Source organism: Meleagris gallopavo, unplaced genomic scaffold, assembly GCF_905368555.1.
Source record: "Meleagris gallopavo unplaced genomic scaffold, MGAL_WU_HG_1.1 scaffold_3, whole genome shotgun sequence".
Classification (NCBI taxonomy): Eukaryota; Metazoa; Chordata; class Aves; order Galliformes; family Phasianidae; genus Meleagris; species Meleagris gallopavo.
This window is the reverse complement of record NW_028147017.1, coordinates 126,313-144,679: the sequence shown is the minus strand read 5'-3', so window position 1 is coordinate 144,679 and position 18,367 is coordinate 126,313. Positions and strand designations below refer to the sequence as shown.

At 61.1% G+C, this 18,367-nt stretch overlaps 1 protein-coding gene and 1 long non-coding RNA gene across 2 annotated transcripts; both read left to right on the top strand.

The window, feature by feature from the left end:
* The first annotated feature begins 436 nt into the window (after window positions 1-436).
* On the top strand, window positions 437-11,146 carry PKMYT1 (protein kinase, membrane associated tyrosine/threonine 1). The gene is made up of 5 exons (XM_085215073.1): window positions 437-504; window positions 2,632-2,878; window positions 5,477-6,071; window positions 9,154-9,326; window positions 11,081-11,146. The coding sequence occupies exons 2-5, from the start codon at window positions 2,639-2,641 to the stop codon at window positions 11,111-11,113; spliced, it is 1,041 nt and encodes a 346-aa protein (XP_085071199.1). The 5' UTR covers window positions 437-504; window positions 2,632-2,638; the 3' UTR covers window positions 11,114-11,146.
* Window positions 11,147-11,747: 601 nt separating this feature from the next.
* On the top strand, window positions 11,748-13,495 carry LOC146542020 (uncharacterized). The gene is made up of 2 exons (XR_014880766.1): window positions 11,748-12,164; window positions 13,125-13,495. It is a non-coding gene; the product is annotated as an uncharacterized LOC146542020 (long non-coding RNA).
* Window positions 13,496-18,367: the final 4,872 nt, after the last annotated feature.

The window sequence follows — 18,367 nt, the reverse complement described above, 5'->3', positions numbered from 1 at the left end:
ACAGGGACCCCATAACCCCACAGGGACCCCATAGGGACCCCATAACCCCACAGACCCCATAGGGACCCCATAACCCTATAGGAGCTCCATAGGGACCCCATAACCCCACAGGGACCCTACAGGGACCCCACAGCCCTATACGAGCTCCATAGAGACCCCATAGCCCCACAAGGACCCCACAAGGACCCCATAAACCCTGTAGGAGCATTTGGGGCGGAGCTTCCCGTAGAGGGGGCGGGGCCACGTCTCTAACGCTCCCCATTGGCTGCGCATCCCGGAAGGGGCGGGTCCTCCGTGCAGCTCTCCCACCGGCAAATAGGAAGGGACTGGTGGCTCCGGGAATGGGGCGTGTCTCCCGTAGAACGTTTCCATTGGCCGCGTGGGGGGGAGGGGGGCGGGATCTCGGAGCAGCCGCTCCCTATTGGTTGCAGGGAAGGGCGGGGGGGCGTGGCCAACGGTTGGGTCCGGAGCCGTTGGCGGGAAACGGCGCGTGGGAAACTGCGGGTGAGAGCGGAGTTATGGGGTCCTGTGGGGTCCTGTGGGGTCCTGTGGGGTCCTATGGGGTCCTGTGGGGTGGTGTGGGGTCCTGTGGGGTCCTGTGGGGTCCTATGGGGTGATATGGGTCCTATGGGGTCCTGTGGGATCCTATGGAATCCTATGGGGTGTATGGGGTCCTATGGGGTGTGTGGGGTCGTGTGGGGTCCTGTGGGGTCCTATGGGATCCTATGGGGTGTGTGGGGTGATATGGGTCCTGTGGGGTCCTGTGGGGTCCTATGGGGTGATATGGGTCCTGTGGGGTCCTGTGGGGTCCTATGGGGTCCTATGGGGTGATATGGGTCCTGTGGGGTCCTGTGGGGTCCTATGGGGTCCTGTGGGGTGATATGGGGTGTGTGGGGTCCTGTGGGGTCCTATGGGATCCTATGGGGTGATATGGGGTGTATGGGGTCCTATGGGGTCCTGTGGGGTGATATGGGGTGTGTGGGGTCCTATGGGGTCCTGTGGGGTGATATGGGGTGTATGGGGTCCTATGGGGTCCTGTGGGGTGATATGGGCTGTGTGGGGTCCTGTGGGGTCCTGTGGGGTCCTATGGGGTGTGTGGGGTCGTGTGGGGTCCTATGGGGTGATATGGGGTGTGTGGGGTCCTATGGGGTCCTGTGGGGTGATATGGGTCCTGTGGGGTCCTATGGGGTCCTATGGGATCCTATGGGGTCCTGTGGGGTCCTATGGGGTTGTGTGGGTCCTATGGGGTCCTATGGGGTGTATGGGGTCCTGTGGGGTCCTATGGGGTGTGTGGGGTGTGTGGGGTCTGTGGGGTCGTGTGGGGTCCTATGGGCTGTGTGGGGTCCTATGGGGTCCTGTGGGGTGATATGGGGTGTGTGGGGTCCTGTGGGGTCCTATGGGGTGTGTGGAGTCCTATGGGGTGATATGGGGTGTGTGGGGTCGTGTGTGGGTCCTATGGGGTGGTCTGGGCTGTGTGGGGTCCTGTGGGGTGATATGGGGTCCTATGGGGTCCTGTGGGGTGATATGGGGTCCTGTGGGGTCCTATGGGGTCCTATGGGATCCTATGGGGTCCTGTGGGGTCCTATGGGGTGTATGGGGTCCTATGGGGTCCTGTGGGGTCGTGTGGGGTGTGTGGGGTTCTATGGGGTCCTATGGGGTGATATGGGGTGTGTGGGGTCCTATGGGATCCTGTGGGGTCCTATGGGATGTGTGGGGTCCTATGGGGTCGTGTGGGGTGATATGGGGTGGTATGGGGTCCTATGGGGTCGTGTGGGGTGATATGGGGTGTATGGGGTCCTATGGGGTCGTGTGGGGTGATATGGGGTCCTGTGGGGTCCTATGGGGTCCTGTGGGGTCCTATGGGGTGTGTGGGGTGATATGGGTCCTGTGGGGTCCTATGGGGTCCTATGGGGTCTTATGGGGTGATATGGGGTGTATGGGTCCTATGGGGTCCTGTGGGGTCCTATGGGATCCTATGGGGTGATATGGGGTGTATGAGGTCCTATGGGGTCCTGTGGGGTCCTATGGGGTGATATGGGGTCCTATGGGGTGATATGGGGTCCTGTGGGGTCCTATGGGGTGTGTGGGGTCCTGTGGGGTCCTATGGGGTCCTATGGGGTGTGTGGGATCCTGTGGGATCCTATGGGGTGATATGGGGTCCTGTGGGGTCCTATGGGGTTGTGTGGGATCCTATGGGGTCCTATGGGGTGATATGGGGTGTGTGGGGTCCTATGGGGTCCTGTGGGGTGTGTGGGGTGATATGGGGTGTGTGGGGTCCTATGGGGTCCTGTGGGGTCCTATGAGGTTATATGGGGTCCTATGGGGTGATATGGGGTCCTATAGGGTCCTATGAGGTGTGGGGTTATGGGGTTCTGTGGGGTCCTATGAGGTTATATGGGGTCCTATGGGGTCCTATGGGATCCTATGGGGTGTAGGGTTATGGGGTCCTATGGGGTGATGTGGGGTCCTGTGGGGTCCTATGGGATGTGTGGGGTTATGGGGTCCCTACAGGGTCCCTATGGGGTTATGGGGTCCCTGTGGGGTCAATGGTGCTCCTATAGGGTTATGGGGGTCCCTATGGGGCGCAGTGGGGCAGAACCTCCCTCCTCACCCCCCCCCTTTGCCCCACAGCACCCACATGTCCCTCCCCCCCACCCCGGGCCGCCCAGCCCGGCCCCACAGCCGGAGCCGCCTGCATCGCCCCACGGCGCCCCATAAGTTGTGGGGTCGGGAACCCCGTTGTGTGGCCGCCCCCCCCGGTTCTGTGGGGCTGCCCCACGGGCATCTGTACGACCCACGGCGTCCGGAGAGTTCCTTCAAGCAGTGCTTCGAATCTATGGGGCTGCTGGGCCGAGGATCCTATGGGATGGTGTACAAGGTGTGGGGTGGGATGTGGGGTGTGGGGTGGGGATGTGGGGTGGGGTTATGGGGTGTGGGGTGGGGATGTGGGGTGGAGATGTGGGGTGTGGGGTGGGGATGTGGGGTGGGGTTATGGGGTGTGGGGTGGGGGTGTGGGGTGGGGTTATGGAGTGTGGGGTGGGGATGTGGGGTGTGGGGTGGGGATGTGGGGTGGGGTTATGGGGTGTGGGGTGGGGGTGTGGGGTGGGGTTATGGGGTGTGGGGTGGGGATGTGGGGTGTGGGGTGGGGATGTGGGGTGGGGTTATGGGGTGTGGGGTGGGGATGTGGGGTGTGGGGGGGGATGTGGGGTGGGGTTATGGGGTGTGGGGTGAGGATGTGGGGTGGGGTTATGGGGTGTGGGGTGGGGATGTGGGGTGGGGATATGGGGTGTGGGGTGGTGCTATGGGGCAGCTCTATGGAGCAGTGCTATAGGGGGTCCCTAGGGGGTCTTCCTATGGGGCAGCCCCATGGATCTGTCTGGGTCCTGGGCTCCGGCTATAGGGCAGCTCTATGGGGTCTCCCTATGGGGTCTCCCTATGGGGTCTCCCTATGGGGCAGCCCTATGGATCTCTATGGGTTGTGGGCTCCGGCTATAGGGCGGCTCTATGGGGCAGCTCTATGGGGCAGCCCCATGGATCTGTCTGGGTCGTGGGCTCCGGCTATAGGGCAGCTCTATGGGGCAGCTCTATGGGGCAGCCCCATGGACCTGTCTGGGTCCTGGGCTCTGGCTATAGGGCAGCTCTATGGGGCACCTCTATGGGGCAGCCCCATGGATCTGTCTGGGTCCTGGGCTCCGGCTATAGGGCAGCTCTGTGGGGCAGCTCTATGGGGCAGCTCTATGGGGCAGCCCCATGGATCTGTCTGGGTCCTGGGCTCTGGCTATAGGGCAGCTCTATGGGGCAGCCCCATGGATCTGTCTGGGTCCTGGGCTCCGGCTATAGGGCAGCTCTATGGGGCAGCTCTATGGGGCAGCCCCATGGATCTGTCTAGGTTGTGGGCTCTCGGCTATAGGGCCGCTCTATGGGGTCTCCCTATGGGGCAGCCCCATGGATCTCAATGGGTCCTGGGCTCTGGCTATAGGGCAGCTCTATGGGGCAGCCCCATGGATCTCGATGGGTCCTGGGCTCTGGCTATAGGGCGGCTCTATGGGGCAGCTCTATGGGGCAGCTCTATGGGGCAGCCCTATGGATCTCAATGGGTCCTGGGCTCCGGCTATAGGGCAGCTCTGTGGGGCAGCTCTATGGGGCAGCTCTATGGGGCAGCCCCATGGACCTGTCTGGGTCCTGGGCTCCGGCTATAGGGCAGCTCTATGGGGCAGCTCTATGGGGCAGCCCCATGGATCTGTCTAGGTTGTGGGCTCCGGCTATAGGGCCGCTCTATGGGGTCTCCCTATGGGGCAGCCCCATGGACCTGTCTGGGTCCTGGGCTCCGGCTGTAGGGCAGCTCTGTGGGGCAGCTCTATGGGGCAGCTCTATGGGGCAGCCCCATGGATCTCGATGGGTCCTGGGCTCTGGCTATAGGGCGGCTCTATGGGGCAGCTCTATGGGGCAGCTCTATGGGGCAGCCCCATGGATCTCTATAGGTCCTGGGCTCCGGCTATGGGGCAGCTCTATGGGGCAGCCCCATGGATCTCTATGGGTCCTGGGCTCCGGCTATAGGGCAGCTCTATGGGGCAGCTCTATGGGGCAGCCCCATGGATCTGTCTAGGTTGTGGGCTCCGGCTATAGGGCCGCTCTATGGGGTCTCCCTATGGGGCAGCCCCATGGACCTGTCTGGGTCCTGGGCTCCGGCTGTAGGGCAGCTCTATGGGGCAGCTCTATGGGGCAGCTCTATGGGGCAGCCCCATGGATCTGTCTGGGTCCTGGGCTCTGGCTATAGGGCAGCTCTGTGGGGCAGCTCTATGGGGCAGCTCTATGGGGCAGCCCCATGGACCTGTCTGGGTCCTGGGCTCCGGCTATAGGGCAGCTCTATGGGGCAGCCCCATGGATCTGTATGGGTCCTGGGCTCCGGCTATAGGGCAGCTCTATGGGGCAGCCCCATGGATCTGTCTGGGTCCTGGGCTCCGGCTATAGGGCAGCTCTATGGGGCAGCCCCATGGATCTCGATGGGTCCTGGGCTCCGGCTATAGGGCAGCTCTATGGGGCAGCTCTATGGGGCAGCTCTATGGGGCAGCCCCATGGATCTCAATGGGTCCTGGGCTCTGGCTATAGGGCAGCTCTATGGGGCAGCTCTATGGGGCAGCCCTATGGATCTCAATGGGTCGTGGGCTCCGGCTATAGGGCAGCTCTATGGGGCAGCTCTATGGGGCAGCTCTATGGGGCAGCCCTATGGATCTCTATGGGTTGTGGGCTCCGGCTATAGGGCGGCTCTATGGGGCAGCTCTATGGGGCAGCTCTATGGGGCAGCTCTATGGGGCAGCCCTATGGATCTCTATGGGTTGTGGGCTCCGGCTATAGGGTGGCTCTATGGGGCAGCTCTATGGGGCAGCTCTATGGGGCAGCCCCATGGATCTCTATGGGTCCTGGGCTCCGGCTATAGGGCCGCCCCCCTCTAGGTCTGCCCCCCACCTCCCCCCAGGTCCGCAGCCGCGCCGACGGCCGCCTTTACGCCCTGAAACGCAGCGCCCGACGCTTCCGCGGCCCGACGGATCGACAGCGCGCCCTGCTGGAGGCCTCCAGGCACCGCGCCGTGGGTCGGAACCGGCACTGCGTCCAGCTTTGGGCCGCCTGGGAGGAACGCGGGCTGCTGTACCTCCAAAGCCAGCTGTGTGCCGACGGCAGCCTGGCGACGGCCGCCGCCACGACGGGCGGACGACGGCGCGACCGGCGGCCCGTGCGGGGATGGAGGCTGCGCGCTTACATGAGCGACCTGCTGGGGGCGCTGCGGCACCTCCACGGCCGCAAGATGGCGCACGGAGACGTCAAACCCAGCAACGCCCTGTTGGACGGAGGCCGGTGTCTGCTGGCGGATTTTGGGTGCGGGGCCGGAGGAGCCGGGCGCTACGCGGCGCCGGAGGTGGCGGCCATGGCGGGGGGGGACGGCGCGACGGCGGAGGCGGACGTGTTCAGTTTGGGGCTGACGGTGGCCGAGGTGGCGTTGGGGGAGCGGGCGGCGGATGGGGAGACGTGGAGGGAGCTGAGGGGGGGGCGGCTGCCCCAGGCGCTGAGGGAAGGTGGGTCCCGGGGGGGGTCGTGGGGCACGGAGGGGCCGGGTGGGGGACAGCGGGGGACATCGGGGGACATCGGGTCCCACTGGGCCCCACTGGGTCTCATTGGATCCCATTGGATCCCATTGGATCCTACTGGTTCCTATTGGGTCCCATTGAGTCCCATTGGGCCCCATTGATTCCCATTGGGTCCCATTGATTCCCATTGGGTCTCATTGGATCCCATTGATTCCCATTGGGCCCCATTGGGTCCCATTGATTCCCATTGATTCCCATTGAATCCCATTGGGTCCCATTGATTCCCATTGGGTCCCATTGATTCCCATTGATTCCCATTGGGTCCCATTGATTCCCATTGATTCCCATTGGGTCCCATTGATTCCCATTGATTCCCATTGATTCCCATTGGGTCCCATTGATTCCCATTGGGTCCCATTGATTCCCATTGTGTCCCATTGATTCCCATTGGGTCCCATTGATTCCCATTGGTGTCCCATTGATTCCCATTGAGTCCCCCAATGGGTCCCATTGAGTCCCATTGATTCCCATTGGGTTCCATTGATTCTCATTGGGACCCATTGATTCCCATTGGTTTCCATTGAGTCCCATTGATTCCCATTGGGTCCATTGATTCCCATTGGGTCCCATTGATTCCCATTGAGTCCCATTGATTCCCGTTGGGTCCCATTGAGTCCCATTGGTTCCATTGGGTCCCACTGAGTCACATTGAGTCCATTGGATCCCATTGGGTCCCATTGATTCCCATTGATTCCCATTGGGTCCCATTGAGTCCCATTGATTCTCATTGAGTCCCATTGGGTTCCATTGGGTCCCATTGATTCATTGGTCCATTGATCCCATTGTTCCCATTGGGTCCCATTGGATCCCATTGGGTCCCATTGATTCATGGGGTCCCTACTTTTCCCCATGTTCCTATGCGGTCCCTATGTGTCCCTGTGGTGTCCCTATGGGGTCCCTCTCCACGTGTTCCTATGGGGTGTTCCCTATGGGTCCCTCTCCATGGTGTCCCTATGGTGTCCCTATGGTGTCCCTATGGGGTCCTATGGGGTCTCAATGTCTCCCTATGGGGTCCCTATGGGTCCCTACGTGTCCCTATGGTGTCCCTATGGGGTCCCTATGGGTGTCCCTATGGGGTCCCTACGTGTCCCTATGGTGTCCCTATGGGGTCCCTATGGGGTCCTTCAGGGTGTCCCTATGGGGTCCCTATGGGGTCCCTATGTGGTCCCTTTGGGTCCCCATGGGTCCCTATGGTGTCCCTATGGATCCCTATGGGGTCCCCTACGTGTCCCTATGGGGTCCCTATGGGGTCCCTCTCCACGGTGTCCCTATGGGATCCTGTGGTGTCCCCATGTGTCCCTATGGGGTCTCCATGGTGTCCCTATGGGGTCCCTCTGGGTCCCTATGGTGTCCCTATGGGGTCCCTATGGTGTCCCCTCAGGTGTCCCTATGGGGTCCCTATGGGGTCTCATGTCTCCCTATGGGGTCCCTATGGGTCCCTATGGGGTCCTCAAAGTCTCCCTATGGTGGTCCCTATGGGTGTCCCATGTGTCCCTATGTGTCCCTATGGGTCCCTATGGGGTCCCTATGTGTCCCTATGGGTCCCTATGGGGTCCCTATGGGGTCCCTATGTGTCCCTATGGTGTCCCTATGGGGTCCCTATGGTGTCCCTATGGGGTCCCTATGGTGTCCCTCTCCACGGTGTCCCTATGGGGTCCCTATGGGGTCTCAATGTCTCCCTATGGGGTCCCTATGGGGTCCCTACGTGTCCCTATGGTGTCCCTATGGTGTCCCTATGGGGTCCCTACGTGTCCCTATGGGGTCCCTATGGGTCCCTATGGGGTCCCTACGGTGTCCCTATGGTGTCCCTATGGTGTCCCTATGGGGTCCCCATGTGTCCCTATGGGTTCCGTCTCATCGGTGTCCCTATGGTGTCCCTATGGGGTCTCAATGTCTCCCTATGTGTCCCTATGGGGTCCCATGGTGTCCCTTGGTGTCCCTATGTGTCCCTATGGGGTCACTCTCCCAGTGTCCCTAAGGTGGTCCCTATGGGGTCCCTATGGGTCCCTCTCCACGGTGTCCCTATGGGGTCTCAATGTCTCCCTATGGGGTCTCCATGGTGTCCCTATGGGGTCCCCATGGTCCCTATGGGGTCCCTCTCACGGTGTCCCTATGGGGTCCCTGTGGTGTCCCTATGTGTCCCTATGGGGTCTCAATGTCTCCTATGGTGTCCCTATGGTGTCCCTATGGGGTTCCTATGGGGTCTCTCTCCATGATGCCCTATGGGGTCCCTATGGGGTCTCAATGTCTCCCTATGGTGTCCCTATGGGGTCCCTACGTGTCCATATGGGGTCCCATGGTGTCCCTATGGGTCCCTATGGGTGTCTCAATGTCTCACTATGGGGTCCCTATGGGGTCCCTAGTGTCCCTATGGTGTCCCTATGGGTCCCTATGGTGTCCCTATGGTGTCCCTATGGGGTCCCTTTGGCGTCCCTATAGGGTCCCTTTGGCGTCCCTATGGGGTCCCTATGGGTCCTTATGGTGTCCCTATGGGGTCCTCAATGTCTCCCTATGGTGTCCCTACGTGTCCCTATGGGGTCCCTATGGTGTCCCTCTCCACGGTGTCCCTATGGGGTCCCTATGGGGTCTCAATGTCTCCCTATGGGGTCCCTATGTGTCCCTATGGGGTCCCTATGGGGTCCCTATGGGGTCCCTACGTGTCCCTATGGTGTCCCTATGGGGTCCCTTTGGCGTCCCTATAGGGTCCCTTTGGCGTCCCTATGGGGTCCCTATGGGGTCTTCAGGGTGTCCCTATGGGGTCCCTATGGGGTCCCTATGGTGTCCCTCTCCACGGTGTCCCTATGGGGTCCCTGTGGTGTCCCCATGTGTCCCTATGGGGTCTCCATGGTGTCCCTATGGGGTCCTATGGGGTCTCAATGTCTCCCTACATGTCCCTATGGTGTTCCTATGGGGTCCCTATGGGGTCTCAATGTCTCCCTATGGTGTCCCTATGGTGTCCCCATGTGTCCCTATGGGTTCCGTCTCCACGTTGTCCCCACGCGTCCCCCAGTTCTCCCCGCGGATTTGCTCCCCCTGCTGGCGGCCATGTTGGACCCGGACCCGCGGCTGCGGCCCTCGGCGGCGGCTCTGCTGGACTCGGCGCCGATGCGGAGCGCGGGAAGATGGCGGCCGCTCAGCCGCCTGCTGGACCTGGGGCTGCGGCGTGGGGCGGAGCTGCTGCAGGTAGACCCGCGGCTGCCCCACGGCTGCCCCATAGCTGCCCCATAGCTGCCCTATAGCGTGACCCAGACTGCCCCCCATAGCTGTCCCACGGCTGCCTCATAGCGTGACCCAGACTGCCCCATAGCTGCCCCATAGCGTGACCCAGACTCCCCCCCATAGCTATCCCACGGCTGCCCCATAGCTGCCCCATAGCGTGACCCAGACTGCCCCATAGCGTGAACCAGACTGCCCCATAGCTGCCCTATAGCGTGACCCAGACTGCCCCATAGCTGCCCCATAGCGTGACCCAGACTGCCCCATAGCTGCCCTATAGCGTGACCCAGACTGCCCCACAGCTGCCCCATGGCTGCCCCATAGCTGCCCCATAGCGTGACCCAGACTGCCCCATAGCTGCCCCATAGCGTGACCCAGACTGCCCCATAACTGCCCTATAGCTGCCCCATAACCTGCCCCATAGCACTCCACATCGCCCCTTACTCTGCCCCATAGCACCCCACATTGCCCCACAGCCTGCCCCATAGCTTCCCCATAGCCACCCATAGCCGCCCCATACCCTGCCCCATAGCCTGCCCCATAGCTGCCCCATAGCCACGCCATAGCCACCCCATAGCTTCCCCACAGCCTGCCCCATAGCTTCCCCGTAGCTGCCCATAGCTGCCCAATAGCTGCCCCATACCCTGCCCCATAGCTTCCCCACTGCCTGCCCATACCTGCCCCATACCCTGCCCCATACCCTGCCCCATACCTGCCCCATACCCTGCCCCATACCCGCCCCATACCCGCCCCATACCCGCCCCATACCCTGCCCCATACCCACCCCATACCTGCCCCATACCCTGCCCCATACCTGCCCATATACCCTGCCCCATAACCGCCCCATACCCTGCCCCATAACCGCCCCATACCCTGCCCCATACCCGCCCCATACCCGTCCCATACCCTGCCCCATACCGCCCTATACCCTGCCCATAACCGCCCCATACCCTGCCCCATAACCGCTCCATATCCTGCCCCATACCCGCCCTATACCCTGCCCCATAACCGCCCTATACCCTGCCCCATACCCGCCCCATACCCTGCCCCATACCCGCCCCATATCCTGCCCCATACCCGCCCCATACCCTGCCCCATAACCGCCCTATACCCGCCCCATACCCGCCCCATACCTGCCCATAGCGCCCCATAACCCTGCCCCATACGCCCTACCCTGCCCCATAACCGCCCCATACCCTGCCCAACCGCCCCATACCCTGCCCCATAGCCGCCCCATACCCTGCCCCATACCGCCCATACCCTGCCCCATACCGCTCCTATACCCTGCCCCATACCCGCCCCATACCTGCCCCATACCCGCCCCATACCCTGCCCCATACCGCCCCATACCCTGCCCATAACTGCCCCATACCCTGCCCTACCGCCCATACCCTGCCCCATACCCTGCCCCATACCTGCCCCATACCCGCCCCATACCCTGCCCATACCTGCCCCATACCCACCCCATACCCTGCCCCATACCTGCCCCATACCCCCCCATACCGCCCCATACCTGCCCCATACCCTGCCCCATACCGCCCCATACCCTGCCCCATACCTGCCCCATACCCACCCCATACCCTGCCCCATAGCCGCCCCACATCACCCCCATTTTGCCCCCTCCCTTGCCCCCCGAGGTGCCGCTCTGCCCTACGGGCTCTGTGCTGCCCTCATGGGGCCGAGCTTGTGGGACGGCGACCCCCGCTCACCCCGCCCCACAGCCCCGTCCCGCCCCACATCGACCCATGGGATGAGGAGGAAGATGGAGGAAGCGGAGGAGACCGAGGCTGCCAGGGATCGCAGCCCATACGGGAGGTGAGCGCTATGGGGCCCAGCGGGGCTGGCGCCCCATAGGGTGACCCCAGAGGGCAGCCCTATAGGGGGACCCAAGAGCGGCCCCATAGGGTGACCCCATAGGGTGGCCCCACAATGCAGCCCTATAGGGGGACCCAAGGGTGACCCCATAGGTCGGCCCCATAGGGTGATCCCATAGGGCGCCCTATAGGGTGATCCCATGGGGTGATCCCATAGGGTGCTCCTATACGGCGGCCCCATAGGGTGATCCCATAGGTGGCCCCAAGGGCGGCCCCACAAAGCTGCCCATAGGGGGACCCATAGGGCGGCCCCATAGGGTGGCCCCATAGGGCGTGCCCATAGGGTGATCCCATGGGGTGATCCCATAGGGTGATCCCATGGGGTGGCCCCACAAGGCAGCCCTAGGGGGTGACCCATAGGCTGACCCCATAGGGTGGCCCCATAGGGTGGCCCCATAGGGTGATCCCATAGGGGCTGGGCCCCATAGGGTGACCCATAGGGTGGCCCCATAGGGTGAGCCCCAAGGCTGCCCATAGGGGGACCCTATAGGCTGACCCCATAGGGTGGCCCCATAGGGCGGCCCCATAGGGTGATCCCATAGGGTGATCCCATAGGATGGCCCCATAGAGTGACCCCATAGGGTGGCCCCACAAGGCAGCCCTATAGGGGGACCCATAGGGTGACCCCATAGGGCGGCCCCATAGGGTGGCCCCATAGGGTGATCCCATAGGGTGGCCCCATAGAGTGACCCCATAGCGTGGCCCCATAGAGTGACCCATAGGGTGGCCCCATAGGGCAGCCCCATAGGGTGATCCCATATGGCGGCCCCATAGGGTGACCCATAGGGTGGCCCCATAGGGTGGCCCATAGTGTGGCCCCATAGGGCGGCCCCATAGGCTGACCCCATAGGGTGACCCCATTGTCCCCACGCAGCCCCATACCCTTCGGCCCCATTGACTCCACCCCACAGCACTGCGGGTCGGCACCGAGGTGAGTGCTGCCCATAGCTGCCCCAAACCACCCTATAACTGCCCCATAGCCACCCTACAACTGCCCTGTACCACCCATAACCGCCCTGTAACTGCCCCATAACTCCGCCCCATAACCCCATAACTGCCCCATAACCGCCCCATAACCCCGCCCATATCTGCCCCATAAGCCCATAACCCTAAACCCCATAACTGCCCCATAACCCCATAATTGCCCCATAGCCCCCCCCATAACCATCCCATAACCCCGCCCCATAACCCCAGAACCGCCCCATAACCCTGCCCCATAACCCCATAACCGCCCCATAACCGCCCCATAACCGCCCCATAAGCCCATAACCCCATACGCCCATAACCCCGTCCCATAACGACCCTATAACCCCACCCCATAGCCCCGCCCCATAACCCCGCCCTAACCCCATAACCCCCCATAACCCCATAACCGCCCCATAACCCCACCCATAACCGCCCATAAGCCCATAACCGCCCTATAACCCCGCCCCATAACCCCGCCCCATAACCGCCCTATAACCCTGCCCCATAACCCCGCCCCATAACCCCGCCCCATAACCCCATAACCGCCCCATAACCCCGACCCATAACCCCATAACAGCCCCATAACCCAGCCCCATAACCCCATAACCGCCCTATAACCCTGCCCATAACCGCCCCATAACCGCCCCATAACCCCATAACCCCGCCCCATAACCCCGCCCCATAACCGCCCTATAACCCTGCCCCATAACCCCGCCCCATAACCCCGCCCCATAACCCCATAACCGCCCCATAACCCCGACCCATAACCCCATAACAGCCCCATAACCCAGCCCATAACCCCATAACCGCCCTATAACCCCGCCCATAACCGCCCCATAACCCCGCCCCATAACCCATAACCGCCCCATAACCCCGCCCCATAACCATAACCCCGCCCCATAACCCCGCCCCATAACCGCCCCAGCTCCCCCGATCGCAGCCCCGCATCCCCGGAGCGCCTGCGCCGCACTCTCACCTTCGAGGAAGATCCGGAGCCCCACCCCATAGCTCTGATTGGCCAACGGGATGGAAATGACGCTTCCGATTGGTCGACGGGACGGGACTGAATTCCGATTGGCCGACGGCCGGCGGCTGGACCCGCCCACTAATGCGCCGCGCCGCAACAGAGCGGGGGGGCGTGGCCAAACGCAAGCCCCGCCCACTCCCACCGCCTCGCCGCGATCCCGTTGGCTGGCACCAAAGTGACCGCACCATATAAGGGCACGGGCTGCCAGCGGTGTATTTGCATAGATGGGCCCGCCCATCTCGATTTGAATAAAGCTTTCATATTCATGAGCTTGGCCCCGCCCCCCACCCCACCCCCCCCCGCCACCCGCCCAGACCCCAACGGGGGAACCGTGTGTGGGCGAATCTGTGGGGCAGGACGGGGGTTCTGTCGGGCAGATGTGGGGTATTTATGGGGCAGATGCGGGGTACTTATGGGGCAGATACGCGCCGCTCCGCCCCACAACGCGTTTTTCCTTTTGTTTTGTTTTACCTTTCTCTCCTCTCCCTCCGCCGCCGCTTTCGAAAATGGCCGCCCTCACCTCACGCTTCCCGCCTTGCTCCCTCGCCCCGTCACGTGCCCCTCACTTCCGGTCCCACCGCCCTACCACCGCTCGCTCTCCCTGTCACGTGCCTCCCATTTCCGGTTCGGAAGCCCCTATCGCCGCTCTTCCCGCCTTTCCCTCTCCGTCACGTGATCCCCCCCACTTCCGGCCGCCTCCTCCTGAGGTGAAAGCGACGATGGCGGCGGGAACCGACGGAGCCCTCAGCGCCTCGTGAGAGGTTTTGTGGTCAGAGTGGGGCTGGGACCCCCCTCAGTGGGGCAGGGAACCTCCATCTATGGGGCTGGGATCCTTCAGTGGGGCAGAGATCCCTTTCAGTGGGGCAGGGACCACCCGCTATGGGGCTAAGCCCCCTTCGGTGGGGCTGGGACCCCCCTCAGTGGGGCAGAGAACACCCTCGGTGGGGCGGGACTCCCGTCAGTGGGACAGAGACCCCTTCAGTGGGGCAGAGAACCCGCCTCTATGGGACTGGGACCCTTCAGTGGGGCAGAGACCCTTTATGGGGCTGGGACCCCTCTGTGGGGCAAAGTCCCCCTGTATGGGGGCACGAGACCCCCTCAGTGGGGCAGGGACCCCCCCTGTATGGGGCTGAGACCCCTCTGTGGGGCTGGGACCCCCCTCGGTGGGGCAGAGACCCTCTCAGTGGGGCAGGGGAACCCCCCTCTAAGGGGCAGAGGCCCCTCTATGGGGCTGGGACCCCCCTCAGTGGGGCAGAGATCCCTCAGTGGGGCTGGGACCCTTCGGTGGGGCAGAGACCCCCTCGGTGTGGGGTTCTGGGGGGCGCCCATAGGGTCTGTGGGGTGTCAGTGTGGTCTGTGGGGTCAGAGGGTGCCCGCAGGATCTATGGGGTGTCTTTGGGGTCAGCGGGGCGGCCATGGGCGGGGTCTGTGTGGGTGGCTGTGGGATCTATGGAGGTGGCCATGGGATCTATGGGGCAGCTGTGGGGTCAATGGGGCGGCCGTGGGATCTATGGGGGCCGTGGGGTCTCGGGGCGGCCGTGGGGTCTGTGGGTTTCTGTGGGGTCATTGGGGCATCTATGGGGCTGACAGAGTTGCCCAGAAGGATCTGTGGGGTGAACGTGGGGCTTTAATGGGGTGGGTGGGGATCTGTGGGTCGCGGCGTCTTCTCAGGTGGCGTCAGCCCGGGGAGCTCCGTGTGGGGCAGCAATAAATTATGGGGGTCCGGGGGGGCGCGGGGGGGGTCCTGGGGGGCAGAAAAGCGCTCAGTGGGGTCGGGGTGGGGGGGGGACGATTTGGGGAGCAGCTGGGGGGCAGGAGGGGTTGGGGGGCAGAGGGGGACTTGGGGGTCAGATAGGAGCACTTATGGGGCAGATGGGGGTACTTATGAGGCAGATAGGGGCACTTGTGGGACAGTTAGGGGCACTTATGGAGCACTTATGGGGCGGAGGAACACGTGTGGGGCAGATTGGGGCACTTGTGGGGCAGATGGGGGCACTTATGGGGCAGATTGGGGCACTTATGGGATAGATTGGGGCACTTATGGGGCAGATAGGGGTACTTATGGGTCAGAAAGGCACTTATGGGGCAGATAGGAGCACTTGTGGGACAGTTAGGGGCACTTATGGGGCACTTGTGGGGCGGAGGAACACTTGTGGGGCAGATGGGGGCACTTATGGGGCAGATTGGACACTTATGGGATAGATTGGGGCACTTATGGGGCAGAGGGGCACTTGTGGGGCACTTATGGGGCAGATAGGGATACTTGTGGGTCAGAAGGGGCACTTATAGGGCAGATAGGGGCACTTGTGGGGCACTTATGGGGCAGATAGGGATACTTATGGGTCAGAAGGGCACTTATGGGGCAGATAGGGGTACTTATGGGTCAGAAGGGCACTTATGGGGCAGATAGGGACACTTGTGGGATGGATAGGGGCACTTATGGGGCAGCGGGGCACTTGTGGGGCATCTATGGGGCAGAGAGGGGTGCTTGCGGGTACTTATGGGTCAGAAGGGCGCTTATGGGGCAGATAGGGGCACTTGTGGGGCACTTATGGAGCAGATAGGGATACTTATGGGTCAGAAGAGCACTTGTAGGGCAGATAGGGGCACTTGTGGGACGGTTAGGGGCACTTATGGGGCAGAGGGGCACTTGTGGGGCATCTGTGGGGCAGAGAGGGTACTTGCGGGTACTTATGGGGCAGATAGGGGCACTTGTGGGGCAGCTATGGGGCAGAGGGGCACTTGTGGGCGCAGGGGGGCTCCATACACGTTCTCGTAGTCGGGGCCGTCGGCGTCGCTGTCGCGGTCGCTGCTGTGGGGATCAGTGGGGACATTTGGGGACATTTGGGGTCATTTGGGGACATTTGGGGACATTGGGGACACGTGGGGACGTATGGGGGACATGTGGGGACATGTGGGGACATTTGGGGACACATGGGGACATCATGGGACACGTGGGGACACGTGGGGACATGTGGGGGACATAGGGGACCACTGGGACATATGGGGACATTTGGGGACATATGGGGGCAGGTGGGACATATGGGACATTTGGGGACATACGGGGACACATGGGGACATTATGGGACATTTGGAGACACGTGGGACACATGGGGCATTTGGGGACATATAGGGGACATTTGGAGACACATGGGGACATATAGGGGACATATAGGGGACATTTGGGGATATATGGGGACATTTGGGGACATACAGGGGACATTTGGGACACATGGGGACATTTGGAGACATGGGGACATATCGGGGACATTATGGGGACATTTGGAGACATGGGGACATATCGGGGACATTATGGGGACATTTGGAGACACATGGGACATTTGAGGACATATGGGGCATTTGGGGACATTATGGGGACATTTGGAGACACATGGGGACATTTGAGGACATATGGGGAACATATCGGGGACATTATGGGGACATTTGGGGACATATAGGGACATTTGGGGACATATGGGGCATTTGGGGACATTATGGGACATTTGGAGACACATGGGGACATTTGGGGACATTTGGGGACATATAGGGACATTTGGAGACACATGGGGACATATAGGGACATATGGGGTATTTGGAGACACATGGGGACGTATCGGGGACATATGGGGACATTTGGGGACATTATGGGACACATGGGGACATATGGGGACATTATGGGGACACATAGGGACATATGGGAACATTATGGGACATTTGGAGACACATGGGGACATATAGGGGACATTTGGAGACACATGGGCACATAAGGGGACATATGGGGACATTTGGGGACATTATGGGGACATTTGGGGACACATGGGGACATTTGGGGACATTTGGGGACATATGGGGACATTTGGAGACACATGGGTACATATAGGGGACATTTGGGGACATTATGGGGACATTTGGAGACACATGGGAACATATAGGGGACATTTTGGGGCATTTGGGGACATATAGGGGACATTTGGAGACAATAGGAGACATTTGGAGACATATGGACATATAGGGGACATTTGGGGACATATGGGGACATTTGGGGACATATAGGGGACATTTGGGGACATCATGGGGACATTTGGAGACATGGGGACATATGGGGACATATAGGGGACATTTGGAGACACATGGGGACATTGGGGACATATGGGGGCATTTGGGGACATTATGGGGACATTTGGAGACACATGGGACATTTGGGACATTGGGGACATATCGGGGACATGGGACATTGGGGACACATGGGGACATTTGGGGACATATGGGGGCATTTGGGGACATTATGGGGACATTTGGGGACAATGGGACATTTGGGACAATGGGGCATTGGGGACATATGGGGACTTTGGGAGACAACATGGGGTACATATAGGGGACATATAGGGACATTTGGGGACATTATGGGGACATTTGGAGACATATGGGGACATTTGGGGACATATAGGGGACATTTGGAGACACATGGGGACATATAGGGGACATATGGGGACATATAGGGGACATTTGGGGACATTTGGGGACACATGGGGACATTTGGGGACATTAGGGAACATTAGGAGACACATGGGGACATATAGGGGACATATGGGGGCATTTGGGGACATATAGGGGACATTTGGGGACACATGGGGACATTTGGGGACATTTAGGGAACATTTGGAGACACATGGGGACATATAGGGGACATATGGGGGCATTTGGGGACATATAGGGGACATTTGGGGACATATGGGGGTATTTGGAGACACATGGGGATGTATCGGGGACATATGGGGACATTATGGGGACATTTGGGGACACATGGGGACATATAGGGGACATTAGGAGACACATGGGGACACATAGGGGACATATGGGGACATTATGGGGACATTTGGGGACATTTGGGGACATTTGGGGACATATAGGGGACATTTGGGGCACATATGGACATATAGGGGACATTTGGGGACATATGGGGACATTTGGGGACATATAGGGGACATTTGGAGACACATGGGGACATATAGGGGACATTTGGGGGCATTTGGGGACATATAGGGGACATTTGGGGACATATAGGAGACATTTGGAGACACATATGGACATATAGGGGACATTTGGGGACATATGGGGGCATTTGGGGACACATGGGGACA

Bases quoted from the DNA above. Each gene is read 5' to 3' on its own strand.
- PKMYT1 (XM_085215073.1), top strand. From the start codon at position 2,639: ATGTCCCTCCCCCCCACCCCGGGCCGCCCAGCCCGGCCCCACAGCCGG. The intron at 2,879-5,476 runs GTGTGGGGTGGG...ACCTCCCCCCAG, and splicing joins CCTATGGGATGGTGTACAAG to GTCCGCAGCCGCGCCGACGG. The intron at 6,072-9,153 runs GTGGGTCCCGGG...CGCGTCCCCCAG, and splicing joins GCCCCAGGCGCTGAGGGAAG to TTCTCCCCGCGGATTTGCTC.